The 16,459-nt window shown below is 29.0% G+C and overlaps 1 protein-coding gene across 1 annotated transcript; it reads right to left on the bottom strand.

Moving 5' to 3' along the window:
• Window positions 1–8,791: 8,791 nt before the first annotated feature.
• Window positions 8,792–12,895, bottom strand: LOC114390277 (receptor-like protein EIX2). Its single transcript, XM_028350982.1, has 2 exons — window positions 9,636–12,895; window positions 8,792–8,984 (listed from the first exon to the last, which is right to left on the bottom strand). Exon 1 carries the CDS (start codon window positions 12,833–12,835, stop codon window positions 9,674–9,676), a length of 3,162 nt encoding a protein of 1,053 aa, XP_028206783.1. The 5' UTR covers window positions 12,836–12,895; the 3' UTR covers window positions 8,792–8,984; window positions 9,636–9,673.
• Between the last annotated feature and the right edge of the window lie 3,564 nt (window positions 12,896–16,459).

Raw genomic sequence — 16,459 nt, 5'->3', positions numbered from 1 at the left:
TCTGTTATGAATTTGTTATTAGTCCTACAGGCCAAAGTTAGTTACATCTTTGGTATAGAAGTTTATGTATAAATAAGGAAGTATGAATGAGAAGAGTACACAGAAAAAATTTATCCAATTTACCTTAGTATTCTTGTTTTGTTTTTTTTTTTTCATTTCCAGCATTATTCTGAGTGTTGGAACCTATCAGAGTGCTCCAGAAGATGAATTTCCAGTAAGATCAATATACTTCAACTTTCAACTTTGACAGATTTCCAAGTTGTTAAGGGAGTTCACCATGGAGATCATTAGTACTCAGATCCAGATACTTTAAATGTATAAGCTTTCCAGGTTGATAAGGGATTTGTCCTTGGAGATCATTACCCCTGAGATCAAGATATCGTAAATGTGTAAGCTTTCCAAGTTGGTGAGGGATTTCTCCATAAAGAAGATTGTCACCTAGATCCTAATACCGTAAATGTGAAAGCTTTTCAAGTTCAGAAGGAATGCTCCAAATGTTTAATATTTTGCAAGGCAACCAATGAAGAAATATTGTTTGCATCTTTCAAATATTGTGTATTCTGACCACGGAGATCATGGATTCTTACATGACCTTTTTCATTGTTGTATTGAATGCCTTTCAATTTTCAACAATCACTGTTTCTGTCGTCGTCACTCCATGTAGACAAAATGCCAGGTTCAACTAGGATGCCTTGCTTGAATTTGAGTAGTGCTTGTCTCTCCATCTCTATGCACTTTATTTCTACACCATTGGAAAGCCAGTTGAATCCAAGAATGGAACCTGAAGCACGCAATAAAAGCAGCACAAGTGCATACATTAGTTTTGGAAAACAACTATTGGTCATTATATTTTTGCTGATATGAAACAACTCAATAAAATGAAGATCAGGAACAGTGATGATAGTACGACTATATGAATATGTTGTTAATTCTTGTTCAAAGACAAGAAAACAAACTAAGTTTTTCAAAAGTAAAATTAGCATTCATTGGGTGAATTTCATTTACAGATCCCTTGTCTATCTTCATGATAATTGTGAGATAAATTCATAAAATGTGATAAGACCAGCAACCTAACACTAGCTTGATGCAAATTTTAATGCTCTGCTTGCATCTTTTGGCGAAGCAAAAGTGCAAGTACACAAGGGGTCTAACACAAGGGTGCAAATATATTGATAGTTAGTAGGAACAAATAGGATATCTTGCATTCTTCTTCTCATGCACAAATTTGATTCACAGTAAGTATAGCTGCACTAGGAGACTATAGTAGAAAGCATTGTTGAGGATGAAATATGAAGTGGTCAAATTTTAGATATCACAGATCCAAGCACAATAATGAAAAATAAACAGCATTACAAATATATTATCAAATAAAATACAACAACATCATACTAAGTTTCTGGAAACAAGATTTTGCGGTTCATTACTTAAATACAAAGCATTGTAAACTCCTATACTAAAGAAATATCTCCCACTTGTAGCTGCCAACAATGATTTCTTCTCTGATCAGAAGCGTGCAGCACATTTGCAACAATCAACATTTTTTTGTACAGAAATTAATGTGGTGGATTACAAGATATAGACATAAATATATTTGTTTATATAAAATCAGTATTTTTTTATCTTTTATTTTTCTTATCTTTTAATTTTATTTCCTTTATATTTTATCTTTATCATCTTTTAATTTAAATATTTTATTTTCATCTTTAAATCTTTATCTTATCTACTATATTTTTTTATATTTATTTTAATTTATTATTTTTAAATTGGATTTACATTAATCTAAGTACAAACGAAGTCCCTGTGGATTCGATACTCGAACTTCTCATTATTTTACTACTTGACAAATTTGGTATATTTGCCAAAGAGTTAATAGTGGATTACAAGTTAAATCCAATCAAATCATAGAAAGTCCCTGGAAACAGGATTTTGCAATTCATTACTTAAATACAAAATATTGTAAACTGTAATACTAAAAAATATCTTGCACTTATCAGCATTTTTTTCGTACAACAACTAATGTGGTGTATTCCAAGATATAAACAGAATTATATTTGTTTATATAAAATTGAAAATGGAAGTATATACATGCAGGGACCATGGCCCCCAAGTTTTTCACAAAGTGTATTTAAAATACCATGTTAAAAGAATTACGGTCCCCTTAAAATTTATGGAAAAAATATTGAAAAATAATACATGCCATGTTAGTTGACACTTAGGGAGACAAAAGGAAAAAAGAAAGAGAAGTGAAGGTATAATAGGTAATATAATGTGATAGGGTGATAGTATAAAGTGAGATAAAAAGAAATTAAAGATAATAATAAAGTATTTGTAATGAGGAAGTGTACATATATAATTATCGAAAATCATTTTATATATCTAATTACTTTTTTCTTTTTTGATATATTACTTTTATTTATATATTTAAAAAATAAATAACTAATTCATCAAAATCAATAAAAATAATCAAGTTAACTATTTTAATTAAAAATGTCATAAATTAAAATTTTATTCTAGAAATACGCATATATTTAAATAGTTTAAGTAGTAGTTATATTTGATAATATTACTGAATAATTTTTTTCACCTATAAGATTGACTTAAATTGTTAACAAATCAATAAATATATCCACTTTTGTATGAAATGATTGATTGTCTAATTTGTAAACTTCACAATAAAGAGCATAAAAGAAATGCATCTATTTGTTTTTCTATAAATCTATAATTAATATATTTGAAAGAGTTTATGTTTGTAATAATTAGGAAGAAAAAAATGTATCTATTTATTTTTCATATAAATGATACAATTAATTAGATAGTAATGTGTTTGTGGTTGATATAGTTGTATAGTTTTTTATAAAAAATATTAAGTTTTTTTATTCAAATATTAACTGTAAGTTTATTATTTTTTTGTTAGTAAAAGAGATTCAAATTTATCATTTGTCTCCTTCCTTCATTATTTAATCATAAAGTCGATCTTATACCTAAAAAAATATTATATATATATATATATATTAAATAATTTGCTTCTCATTTTTGCTTCATATCTTATTTGTTCCTAATATTTGGAAAGAATAATGAAATGTCCATTTAATATTTAATAACATCATTTGTGATGATTGAACAACAAAGTACATTTCAAAATCAAATTTAAGTTTTATGCTGTTAAAAACTGCAAAACTTTCTCTCTCTCAATTTCCAAGGCTTTTGGAGCCACTGAAGACGGAGTTTCCTATTTTGAGATACGTCCGATTTTTTTTTTCATTTGTTTCTACCAGCCGTTGAGTTTCAACTTATTTACTATTTTCATATGCACTGCCAAAATCCCAAAACATTTGCATCTCGTTGGTCTGCACACCCATTTTTTCTAATACAATTTAAATGATCTCATCTAAGAGCGTAATTATGTTAAACTGCTGCTTCAATGGCAAGGCAATTGCAAAGAGAATCTGACAGGACATGTACGTATATCATTTGGTGGAACACATGACATGAAAGGTCTGCAAGAGTTTTTACTTTACATTAGAGTTTTTAGAAGCCGAGACTATGATTGACTTGGAGCTTCAACTGTAGGTAAGGCAAGATATCAGGAATTGATGTCAAGAATTGCTATAATTACTATAATTCTCATTTAAAATAAAAGTAAAAACAATTTTATCATTGATGTCGCTTAAAAATTCAAAATCAGACGAAATATGTTTTCCCTATTCTTATCTCAACAAGATCTGGAAAGGCCAGAATAATCAAACGATTTGTGCAAGAAGGGGGAATATGCTTCTTGATTATGGGTTCTCAAACCAGTCCTAAAAGAAATTAGGTTTAGGTGAATGAAGAAGAATGTAGAAGATAGGATTGTGTAAAAGACAAAGGTTTGAAATGTAAATGAAAAGTATATGAAATGAAAACAAGAAATTAAAGTAGTAAAAAAAAGACAATAAAGGAAAATAATAAAGGCTGAAATTAAATGTAAAAGATAAAATATAAGATATAATAAGTTTGTATTTGATTTATTATCTTCCTAAAATATGGAGCACAAGAAATTAGATACATCTTAAAGTTAATAGACAGTTTATATAAAGTTGTAGGGATCCTTCTATTAGATCATGACTTACAATTACTACTTACTTTTTCTGGTCATGATTCGAAATCTCCAACAACTCCCCACAATACATTTTGAATTCCAAAATGATGAACCATTATATTTTCTTATGATGATTCTATGCACTACACATTGACTTGATCTCGTGACAATCTTAACTAAGTTATCAATAATTTATCCATCAATATATATTTTTTTTCCATTGACAATTACCGACCATTCAATTGCAATCATGCCTAATAATCTTTAATGACCATGTGTCTAAGAAAGACTTTACGAAAAGAAACAAAATTTATTTGGATGATCTCCATATTTCAAAAGAAATTAGTCATGTTGATGCTCAAATAAAAATGAGGCTGAGTCAAATACTCATTTGTTCTTTTCTTGTCGGAAATTTCTCCAAGTTCACATTCGTGATTTGACTCCTTTCCGCAGGCGTTTCATTGCTTTGCAGCGCTTTACTGACTCTTCAATTAAGGACAAATCCACATCAGATATTCAAGAAAAATTTCGTTGTCTGACTATAACAATTACAGTCTACTTCATCTGACTGTCTAGGAACAAACTGATTTTGAAGATTATCAATTTTCTGTAATAGAAGTTATTAGCAAGATTAAGTTTCTTATGTATAGACAAGGGCATCTGTTGCATTTGTTTTAACATTTTGATATAAGCCTTCTTGCATCAGGGAGACTTTTGATTTTCTCTAGCTGCGGGTATGCCCAGTTTATTGTTGTATCATTTTGGGTTTAATATAATTTACATTTTTTCCCAAAAAAAAATACCATTTGTCACTCCATTAAAGGTGTCTATTAAAAATTATTGCTTGGTTACAATTTATTTAGACAGATATTATAGGTTCTACTGCTCCAATGCCGTTTGTGATCTGTATGATGTTCAAAAGGAATTAGTCCGTTGCTATCAACTAGCAAATTTCGTTGGTGACAGGAAAAAAAATACCATGCATTTCCCACTCCATTAAAAGTGTCTTAATAAAAACAGCAATTACCTATCATATTATTCATAGTATTAAATTCATAATGCCAAAAGTATTGCTTTATTGTAATTTATTTGGACAGAAATTATAGGTTCTACTGCTCCAATGCCCCTGTTCCCTCTATTGAGGCTTTCTAGGAATACCTTTATTCGAAATACAGAAAACCGTTTTGCTTGACCATTAAGAATAAACAAGAACATAAAGAAATAATAGAAAAATTTCTGCAAACCCAGAAGTCAGAAGCAATACATCACCTCTCCAGTATACAGAGAACCTCCCAATTAAATGTACTTGCAGAACAATAACTATCAATCTGTATTCTGGATATCAGTCGACTTCAGCATTTTTAGTGTTTGAAGTATGCATTTTAATTAGATTTCCCTCATTTTAATTTGGCATCAGATAAAGTTTAATGATACATTAAAAAATAAAAACTTCAGAATCTTTAGTCATAAATTGTCAAGCATTCTTGAAAAAACTCCACTTTTGATAGGCATGAACAAGAAATAATGAATAGTTCATATGAAAGGTATCAATATAGTTTTCTAATTATCAAACTGAATTAATATTGTTCAGAGAAACTAGAACAGAATTAGTAAGGAAAAGAATGTGACAAATTATTTAGTTTATTAATTTTATTTATTCAAATTAATTTATTCAGTGTTATTTAATTTCAGTTTACTACTTGCTAAAACTGATTATCCGCCTTTGCTGAAGTTGGAAGGTTTAAAAATTACAAAATACATTTTAAAGAGAAAAATTAAAACGATAAAATAGATGTACAAAGTAGAAAAACCAAATAAATCGTGTTTGCAAAGAGTTCCAAATTAATTCAAATGAAAATTCTGGGCAGAACCTCGAGATAATAATGAAAGAGTTAGGAAATGAATGTTGGTTTGCGCGAGGGATGGGTTGTTGAAGTGTATGCTTCGTTGAGTGTTAATAAAATTGATTTTAAAATGATATAATTTATATTTGTATATTTTATTATAAAATTAAATTAGGAGTAAAATTTATTATAAAATTTTGGATCCAATACTGAAATTATTTAAAGATATTTTAACTTAGAATCAATTATGAAATTAAAATCAATTTTATATTCTTCTTTAATTTTCCAACGTCAACCAAACACATAAGAAATCTCAAAACTGTTGATCAAGGATATTTTTTTCTTTTAAAATTTATCATTTGGAGATACAATTTAAGTTGATATTCTCAAAGGAAATAAGTCATAATAAATTATGCAACTTCTAAATTAGAAGTAGTGACATTTGTTATGATTTTTTTTTCCATTAAAGTTGTAAGAAATTTTACAGACTTTCATTTTTATTTTTTTAAAATATGATTTTAAAGTTGTAAAATTTGTTTTTCATAGACTTTAAAGTCATAAACTTTTTTTATTGAAGTCGTAACTTATTTTATGACTTCAATTTATTTTACACCTAATGTATTTTTTTAAATCATAAATAATTTTTTTATTTTGGTTATTTGATAAATTAATGTTTTTTAGTTTTATTTAATATTTGTATATGATTTTATTTAATATTTTTGTATTTTTTTCATTTTATTTAATGTATTTAATATTTTTAAATAATTTTTACTATTGTTAAGAATTATTATTTATTTTTTAAATTAAAAAATAATAGAAAATACCTAATTTTAAATAATAAAAAATTAAAATGTACTACATATTTCTACTACATAGAAAATACCTAAATTTAAGTGGGCACGGATTAATATTTTTCATTATATATATGTGTGTGTTATTCATTACTTATTGGAGTTAACTCATTTAATATTTCATTCCACTTAACTAATTACTAAAATGGATCATCCTCATCCGATCCATTCAAGGTGTACAAAATGCTCTTTGTTACACAATCAAGGATCTGATTATGATTGATTTTAATTACTCAGTCAAGGATTTGATTCTGATATATTTTGATTATTCACTCAACTCTTTGATATGATTTTAATTATTGTCAAATATTGTAATTAGCTTAAATAAAAATACCTACTTAATATAGGAAAGATAGTTGTCTAGTTTCTAGAAATTTAGCTTATTTCTCTCCTAATGCTATGTAATTGACAATGTATTCACTTGTATATATTTTGCCTCTCGATCAATAAAATACAAGCCAGAGGTTTACTTTCATGATGTGATTTCACTTATAGTAAGTTGGTATTCTAAATGAAATAAAAAAAATTAGATAAATCATGTTTGGGGAAATGTGTTCCGAGTGAATTAATTAGAATGGCGTGATGAGAGGATTGGAAAATGAAGGTTCGTTTTTGAGTGATGGATGGGTTGTTGAAGTCTCCAAGCTGCTGGGACAGCTATCAATGCTTAATTTTTCATATCATCTTTTTATTTTTGCTGTAAATATTAATGTTTGGTTCCCTTATAGTAAGGGCACGTAAACAGTTTTGAGTAGAATATGGAATCATGGATGTGGTGTTTCCTTCTCTGTTCCCATTTGCTCTTCCTTTATTTTTCACCCTCTCATTCCTTATGCCACCCTCATGACACCTCTGACTTGCTCCAGTTCAAATAAATCTCTTGTTTGGTAAGACACTTTAAAGAAAAAATGTTCTAATACTTAAAGTAAAATAAACCCAAAAGCTACTAAAATAAATTTGTGTCAAACAAAACTCAGCCAAACTGGTTTTTAAGTTAGTGAAAGAAGCTTATAAGCTCTCTAAAGTGTCTTACCAAACAAGAGATTGTGAATAACATTTTAGTAACTTTCTTTTGATCCATGCCAATTTAATTACAATATCGTCAAACTTTATGTGAGACCTGAAATACATAAATTAAGTTTTATGATGTGTTATGGTTTGCTTTAAAATATGGTACAAGGTTTATCAGAGACCGGCTTATAAGTAAAAATTAAATTTGTCATAAAGGGAGTAAAATGGAAAATAATTAATTGCTTAATTAGAATTAAATTAGAATAACCTGTGCAGATCTCATACTTTGTCCTCTATTTTTTCGCCACTTTCATTATCAATATTTTGTTTAATTTGCATTAATGTTTTAATTTTCCAACTTTGTATAATCTAAAAAGTATAAAAATGATGATTACGACTTTCAGCCTCCAGTTCCTTTAATGGAAGAAGTGAGAAAATTTTGATGCGATATCAGTAGGTTTCATGGGCAGTGACCTAGCTTGTAAAAGAATGGTTGGGCCATGAACATTCAAAAATACCCTTAATTGATCTTTAGCTCAGCATTTTGTATAATACGTTAATTAATTTTTTAAAATTATGATTACTATCAATTAATCAATTCTTAAAATTGTTAAACAAAATACATTTTGTTTAGTTGTTGACATTTTTATAACATTAAAATATATTTTTAATTCTCATAAATATTAAAATGTTCAAAATTTATCGATAAAATTTCGATATATTTTTCATCCTCGTAAAATTAAAATGTCATATTTTTCTTGAAGCAAGATTGAACATTCAAATTTAGGCGAACCAAAAGTGCATGTACTGAAGGGGTCTAACACAAGGATACAAATATATTGGAAGTAACTAGGAACAAATAGGGTATCTTGCAATCTTCTTCTCATGCACAAATTTGATTCACAGTAAGTATAGCTGAACTAGGAGAATATAGCAGAAAGCATCGATGAAGATGAAATATGAAGTGGTCAAATTTTATTTAGATTTCGCAGATGTAAGCACATTAATGAAAAATAAACAGCATTACAAATATATTATACAATAAAATACAACAATATCATACCAAGTTTCCGGAAACAAGATTTTGCAGTTCATTACTTAAATACAAAACATTAATTGTAAACTCATATACTAAACAAATATTTCGCACTTGTAGCTGCCAATAATGCTTTCTTCTCTGATCAGAAGCACGCAGCACATCTGCAACAAACAGCATTTTTTTGCACAAAAATTAATGTGGTGGATTAAAAGATATAGACAGAATTTTATTTGTTAAATAAAATTGAAAATGGAAGTATACATGCAGGGGCCATGGCCCCAAGTTTTTCACAAAGTGTATTTAAAATACCATGTAAAAAGAATTACGGTCGATTCCCTTAAAATTTATGAAAAAATATTTAAAATAATACATGTAGTTAATACTTACGGGGAGAAAAAAAAGAAGAGAAACGTGTAAGTATAATAAATAATATAATGTGATAGTGTGATGGTAAAAAGTGAGATAAAAATAAATTAAAGGTAATAATAAAGTATTTCTAATGTTGAAGTGCACATATATAATTATACAAAATCATTTTATATATGTAATTATTTTTTCATTTCTCATAGATTACCTCTATTCACATAGCACTGTAGTTAAAATAATAATTATTAGAGTAGCAGCAATAGATTTGTCAAGTTGGGGTGAAGAAATAAATTATTAACTTCTAACAATTGGTTTACTGTCAATATGAGCTTTATGTTCGAAATACATATCGTCTTTTTTTTGTTATCAGTAAAGCAATTCTTGATATATGTAAAACAAAGTCAGAACATAAAACATGAACTTGACAAATAAAATCTAGAACATACCTTTTCTGCCTTGGAGCGATCAGCAACACTTCCCACATTCACCATAAGCATACATATACATAGTCTGTTAATCTGTTCAGAAACCTCATGTAAGCAATTCTCCAAGGACGCCACAGTAGTAATGGCCCTAATAAGCCCCAAAATCCAGTGAAGTATCCAATCCCCAAGCTCATGTATAATCCCTCATAGAAAACAGAATCATCACCTTTGACTGGTGGTTCTTGATGCTCTTTTGTTGTCTGATCTCCATCCCCAGGACAAGTTTTGTTAAGTTGTTCGCCACAAAGATCAATATTTCCTTCAAAACAAGAGGCTTCAAAGGTTTCAAAATGTCTTCCTGATGGGATTCTTCCAGAAAGAGAGTTGTGTGACAAGTCTAATTTTCCCAAATAATCAATTTCAGAAAGAGATGAAGGAATTCTCCCAGAGATGTGATTACTTGACAAGTCAAGTGATTCAAGTGAACTTATATTCCCAATCTGAGAAGGAATTTCTCCACTCAAATTGTTTCTTGATAGATTCAAAGAAACTAACCCAAGCAAATATCCGACCTCTTTTGGTATTTCACCCATTAAATTGTTACTAGAAAGATCAATGCTTTTGAGCTCTAACTCTGGATCCTTGAACCCCCGTTCCACACCTTTCCACATCCATGTTATGTCAAGCGTATAATCTCGGAATATGTAACCATAAATTCCAAAGGAAGACTTATCATTCCCATATATATTAGACATAGTGTCATTTGAGTTGATGGTCTGTTCAGACATTGCAGTCAAATTCTTTAAGCAGGATGGAATTCCACTTGACAAGTTATTCCTTGAAAGATCCAACAATTGAATACGGTTCAAATAACAGAGATGAAAGGGTAGATTTCCTGAGAGGTGATTTCCTCGCATGTTCAAGATTATCAATTGATGCATACTTTCTCCAATCCATGATGGTATTGGACCAGACAACATATTTTCACTCAGGTCCAGCATAAATAAACTGCTGCAATTCTTCAAAGAAGAAGGCAACTCACCCATTAAACCATTGTTTCGTAGAACCAAGGCTTCCATATTAACAAGGGCGCCCATGGACATAGGAATCTTCCCTGACAATTTATTGCTGCTTAAATCAAGAAACACTAATTGCTTTACTGATTTCCAACAATCTGGGAGTTGCCCCTTTATTTGATTGTGTGATACATCTAAAGTGTCAAAATTTGCAGCTGTGCTTTGGTCACATAAGAATGAAAACAAATCTGAAAAATTATTTTCAGAGAGAATCAGCACGGAAGCTTGTAGTAAAAATGACGGAATTTTACCCTCAAACTGATTTGTATTCAGATGTACAGACGGTCTGTTACGAAGCTTGAATGATATATTAGGAATTGAACCAATGAGATAATTGAAAGACATATTTAAATCTCCCATATATTGCAAGTTATTCCAAAACCAGTCTGGTACAGAGTCATTAATCCCGTTATCAGAAATATCAAGACTATTCAAAGAACTTTGAGTCTTGAGCCAACTAGGAAAGGTGGGGCCCAACTTGCAAGATCTGAGTTCCAATGAACTTAATTGGAATGGAGGAACCCAACTCGGGACCAATTTCACAGACAACGAGTTCTCTGATAGGGTCAAGTCTTTTAATTTGGAAAAATTAGAAAGATGGGATTCAGTGACGTCACCCTCCAAAGAATTCCCAGCCAAGTAAAGATCCTCCAACTCTAATAGCAATCCAATGCTTTTAGGTAACATGCCAGTCAACCGGTTATAAGATAAATCCAACCTCTTAAATATGTCTCTGTTGCACCATGAAGAATTTTGGAATAAGCTAGAAATTTCCCCTTTCAACTTGTTATTTGAGAGGTCTAAACTCTGCAATGCGCACATGTTACCAAAGAAAGATGGAATCTCGCCTTGCAGTTTGTTACCGGAGAGGTCAAGAACTTCAAGAGAGTTCATTACTTTCCCAAATCCATCTGGAATGGGACCTTCTAACATGTTATTATAAAGGAAAAGTTTATGAAGATTGGTGGTAGAGTTAATGAGCCAGTAAAATATAGTTGTTGATTTCAACAGATTTAAGGAGAGATCAAGGGAAACAAGAGAAGATGAAGAACTCATATTGAAAGAAGATGACATAAGAAAACTTCGATCAGTAAGACTACAACTTCCCAAATAAAGATTTTGAAGTTTTGAGCTGAAGTTGAAACCACCTTGAAAGACTGATGATGTCAAATTATTATAGGAAAGATCAAGGATCACAAGAGAAGGAAAGTTTGGGCAGAGAGGAGATGACAAAACAATGTTATTAAGACCAAGATAAAGCTCCTGAAGATTAAGGCTAAAGTTTGACAACAGTTGAAATGTTGAGGATGTGAGCTTATTTGAAGAAAGATCAAGGATGGTAAGAGCAGTGGAAAAGTTGGAAGGTGAATAAAACAGAGATTGAATATTTGTATCTGAAAGAGAACAATCAAATAGCCTCAACTCTCTTAAGTTTAGAATAAGCTTGCTGATCATTTGTAGCCAGTGATGAGAAGAGGAAAGGTTGTGTAGTGAACTTAGCTTAAGTTTTGTCAATGAAGAAAGCTTAGTCAACCACTCTGCATCCTTAGATTTCACATCAAAATCGCCACCAAGTCCAAGAGTGTGCAACAAAGGAAGATTCCCAACCTGGAAAGGGAGTGCTCCCGAAAATGAATTCTCACCAAGATCAAGATACCTCAACTGCGAGAGATTTCCAAGTTGATATGGGAGTTCCCCATCTAGATCATTATCACTTAGATCAAGATATTGTAAATGTTTAAGCTTTCCAAGATCAGAAGGAATACTCCCTTCAAAAACATTATTGCTGAGATCCAAGTGTTCAATATTTTCAAGGGCAATCAATGAAGAGATATTGATTGCACCTATCAAATATTGTGTATCCTGACCACGGAGATGAAGTGTCTCAACATGACCAGTTTGATTGTTGCATTGAATGCCTTTCCATTTGCAACAGTCTCTCTTAGCGTCATCGTCCCTCCATGTAGAGAGCATGCCATAGCCATCTATGAGGCCATGTGTGAAGTTGAGGAGTGCTTGTCTCTCACTCTCAATGCACTTAATTTCTGCGCTATTGGGAAGGCTGTTGAATCCAAGAATGGATCCTGCAGCATGCAATAAAAGCAGCAAAAGTGCATAAAATAGTTTCAGAAAATAACAACTCATTATATTTTTGTTGATATGAAATGACTAAGAGTAAAACAAAGATCGCTTACTGTGACCAGTTTTCTCTTTAATTGTCAAGTATGAAAGATGGAGGCTGCGGCAGGATATATATAGCTGATAATATATGGCTAAATGACAGTTGTTTATTCTCGTTCACTTATAGAAGACAACAAAATTAAGGAAATTTTCTCTTTAAAAAAAATTATTTTTAAAATTAAAATACGAAGACTCCATATACGAGGTTTATATAGTTTAATTTTCTCGACATGAGCACAAATCTCCTAATATAATTTTTTGTTCATACATCTAATATTTAACAAAAATATTGATGGGATAGTGTTGCCTTCTCTATTTCTGTTAAATATTGAATATCAAATTAATTATGAACAAAAGTTAAAATGGGGAAAGACCAAATTTACAAGAAAAAAAATGGGGACCAAATTTCAAAGTTTACAATAACAAAATTAAACTAAAATAAAACTTATTAATTTCGATGGCAATGTTGCAACAACCTTATTAATTTCTTTGACATACCTGCTTTCCATCTTTGCATAAATTGACTTCCAAGTCAACGCAAAACAAAATTCACTATAGCAATGTTTTGCATGGGGTAGAAAATTGGAAACTTTGTGTCGAACTTTTTGGCTAAAGAAACCTCTACTCACCCACAACAGGCTTTCTATCCCTCTCATTCTCTCTATTGATGATATTTGCTTTATTTTATACTAATAAATAAGCAAATTATAATCACCCCATTAACAAACTAATTTTTTTTAGTAATCCATCACTAAAAAAAAAATATTTCTGATAAGCAATTTAAACTTGTTTTTGTTTGTATGTTTTATTGTACCAATTATTTATTCATATTTTTATATGTTGTGATTTGATTTTTTTTTTTAATCAAGACATGGCTTTTAAAAAATTACTCTTACAAAATCTTACCATTCTTCAAGGAAAAAATAGAATATATAATAAAAAATCAATAATTATATAATTTTGTAATAAAATGATTTCGTATATTAATTACAGGTTCATGAAGATATACTTTATATTGTAGCAGCATGTGGTAATAACTAAAATATCATCAGATAATTCGACAAAAAAATGATGTTAAAAATTTTAATAAATAAAAAATATAACTATGATTCTATTTTTACATTATCAAGGGAATTTTTATAATGTCATTAAATGACACGTGAGCTTCCCATAAAAAGTATTTGAGTTTGTCACTTTAACGAGCACACCATGCTTAGAAAAAGTTTATGTAAAATTAACACAAACAAGGCTTAAACATATGAGAATTTAATTTAAAAATTCAATTTACCAAAAACTTCACATATAATATCATGTCAAACTATTGATATTGTGGACAAATCAATGGACTACCAACATCACTATTACATAATAACCTATTGATAGTTTATAGCAAACCATAAGATCAAATATTAAAATTACAAGCACTAAAATATAAATAAAAAAATATTTATTAAAGTACTAACAGAATCTTTAATTTTATAGAGATAAAAATAATTATTTAAACCCACCAAAAATATGATGTGTTATTTTATAACAGTACAAGAAATGTAATACTAATTTATCTTTATATGAATGTTTTGCACAAACTACCAATTTCAAGTCTTTGCACTTGTGTCCCCAAGAAATAAAAAAAGTGGTTGCACGTCAGAGTATTTCTAGTCTTTTTAAGATTGATATCATACGGTGAAAAGTCTACTTAGAACTAATATGAATAAATATCATTTGTCATTTGGCTAAAGCAGAAAATGTAAGCTTAATTTGTCTTGATATAAAATTTTCACGAAGACTAATAATTTCAAAGTCTATGCAATCGTTTTACTTTTAAAATTTGATGTGATTGTGTGCTTAATTTTCTAACCCATTAAAAGAGTTAGAAAACAAAGAAGACCACAATATCATTTATTTTTTTGTCATTATTTAAAAGTACTAATATATTTTGATACATATGAAAATTTTAAAAAATTATAGTGTATACGCTGTTTATTTAAAATATAATCTTTATATTACAATACAAAAATATCAATATTTCATACTCATAATATCAATATGAATATAATAAAAAACTATAATTTGTCTAATTATTATTATATATATCATTATTATATAACAATAACATTTATAATATTTGTATTATATTACTATTAGACTCAAATAAAAATCAAATTCTCAACTATATTATTCGTTGAGAGATTCTTTTAACTAATTTCCTGTGATGTACTTATTGGTCTCCAAGCTCCACTCAATTTTACCAGGGAGGAACAAACAATCATTAATTCATTATATTGTAATATGTTTATAAATGTCTCTAATAATTTTATTTTTCAAGTGTGGAAAGCACTTTGACAAATTGACTATTCTTCGTTGGGTGTAAGTGTCACATATTAATTAATATTTTCAGGTAAAGACATATTCTTAATAAGAGAAGCATACCGATGAGCCATGATGATAGGACCCTTGATCAACGAAATAGCATGAGGAGAATATACATTTCATGACACCCTGTCAAATTCATTGTTTTTAATTAATATCTAGCTTGTCCAACCCTTTACATAACACTAGAAAATATACATTTTGTGGCAATTTAAAAAAAATTATTTTTAAAATTAAAATACGAAGACTCCATATACGAGGTTTATATATTTTAATTTCCTTTATTACACTAGGTGATAAACAATTTAAACTTGTTTTTGTTTGTATGATTTATTGTACCATTATTTATTCATATTTCTTAAAAGTTTTTTATTTGATTTTTTTTCTTTAATTAAAACATGACTTTTAAAATAAATACTCTTATAAAATCTTACTATTCTTCATGGGAAAAATATATTTTATAATAATTATTATATAATTGTGTAATAAAATTATTTCATATGTTAATTATAGGTTCATCAAGCTCTTCTTCATATAGTACCAGCAAGTTGTAACAACGAAAATTTCATCAGATAATTTGAAAAAAAATGATTTAATAATTTTAATAAATAAAAAATATAACTATGATTTTATTTTTACATTATCAAGGGAATTTTTGTAATGTCACTAAATAACACGTGAGCTGCACATTAATCCATGACATAACATGTAGTTACATTAATAGTGTATTGACATATCATGTTATCAAAGATTTTATCTATAATTCATATATAATTATTTTGGATAAATTATGTTTTTAAATCTCTCATCAACTAATCTTACATCTTTCTTTGTTTTGAACAATCCAGCTTACTAAAAAAATTTACACATGACACCCTGTCAAATTCATTGGTAATGTGACAAATCAATGGCTTACCAACATCACTGATACATAATAAATAAATGTTGATAGTTGATAGTAAGGACTAAAACCAAATATCAAAATTAAAATACTAAAATATTTAAAAAAAAATATTTAAAGTACTAAAAGAATTCCTAATTTTATAGGGACCAGCCCACCACCAAGAAATATGATGTGTTATTTGGCCAAAGTAGAAGAAATGCAAGACTAATTTGTCTTTACATGGATGTTTTGCATAGACTAGCAATTGCAAGTCTTTGCACTTGTCCCCAAGAAATGAAAAAGTCTTTCCACTTGTTTTTAAATTCACCAATGGA

The sequence above is a fragment of the Glycine soja genome, chromosome 16 (assembly GCF_004193775.1).
Source record: "Glycine soja cultivar W05 chromosome 16, ASM419377v2, whole genome shotgun sequence".
Classification (NCBI taxonomy): Eukaryota; Viridiplantae; Streptophyta; class Magnoliopsida; order Fabales; family Fabaceae; genus Glycine; species Glycine soja.
The sequence above is the reverse complement of the archived record's forward strand: the minus strand, read 5'-3'. Positions and strand labels throughout refer to the sequence as shown.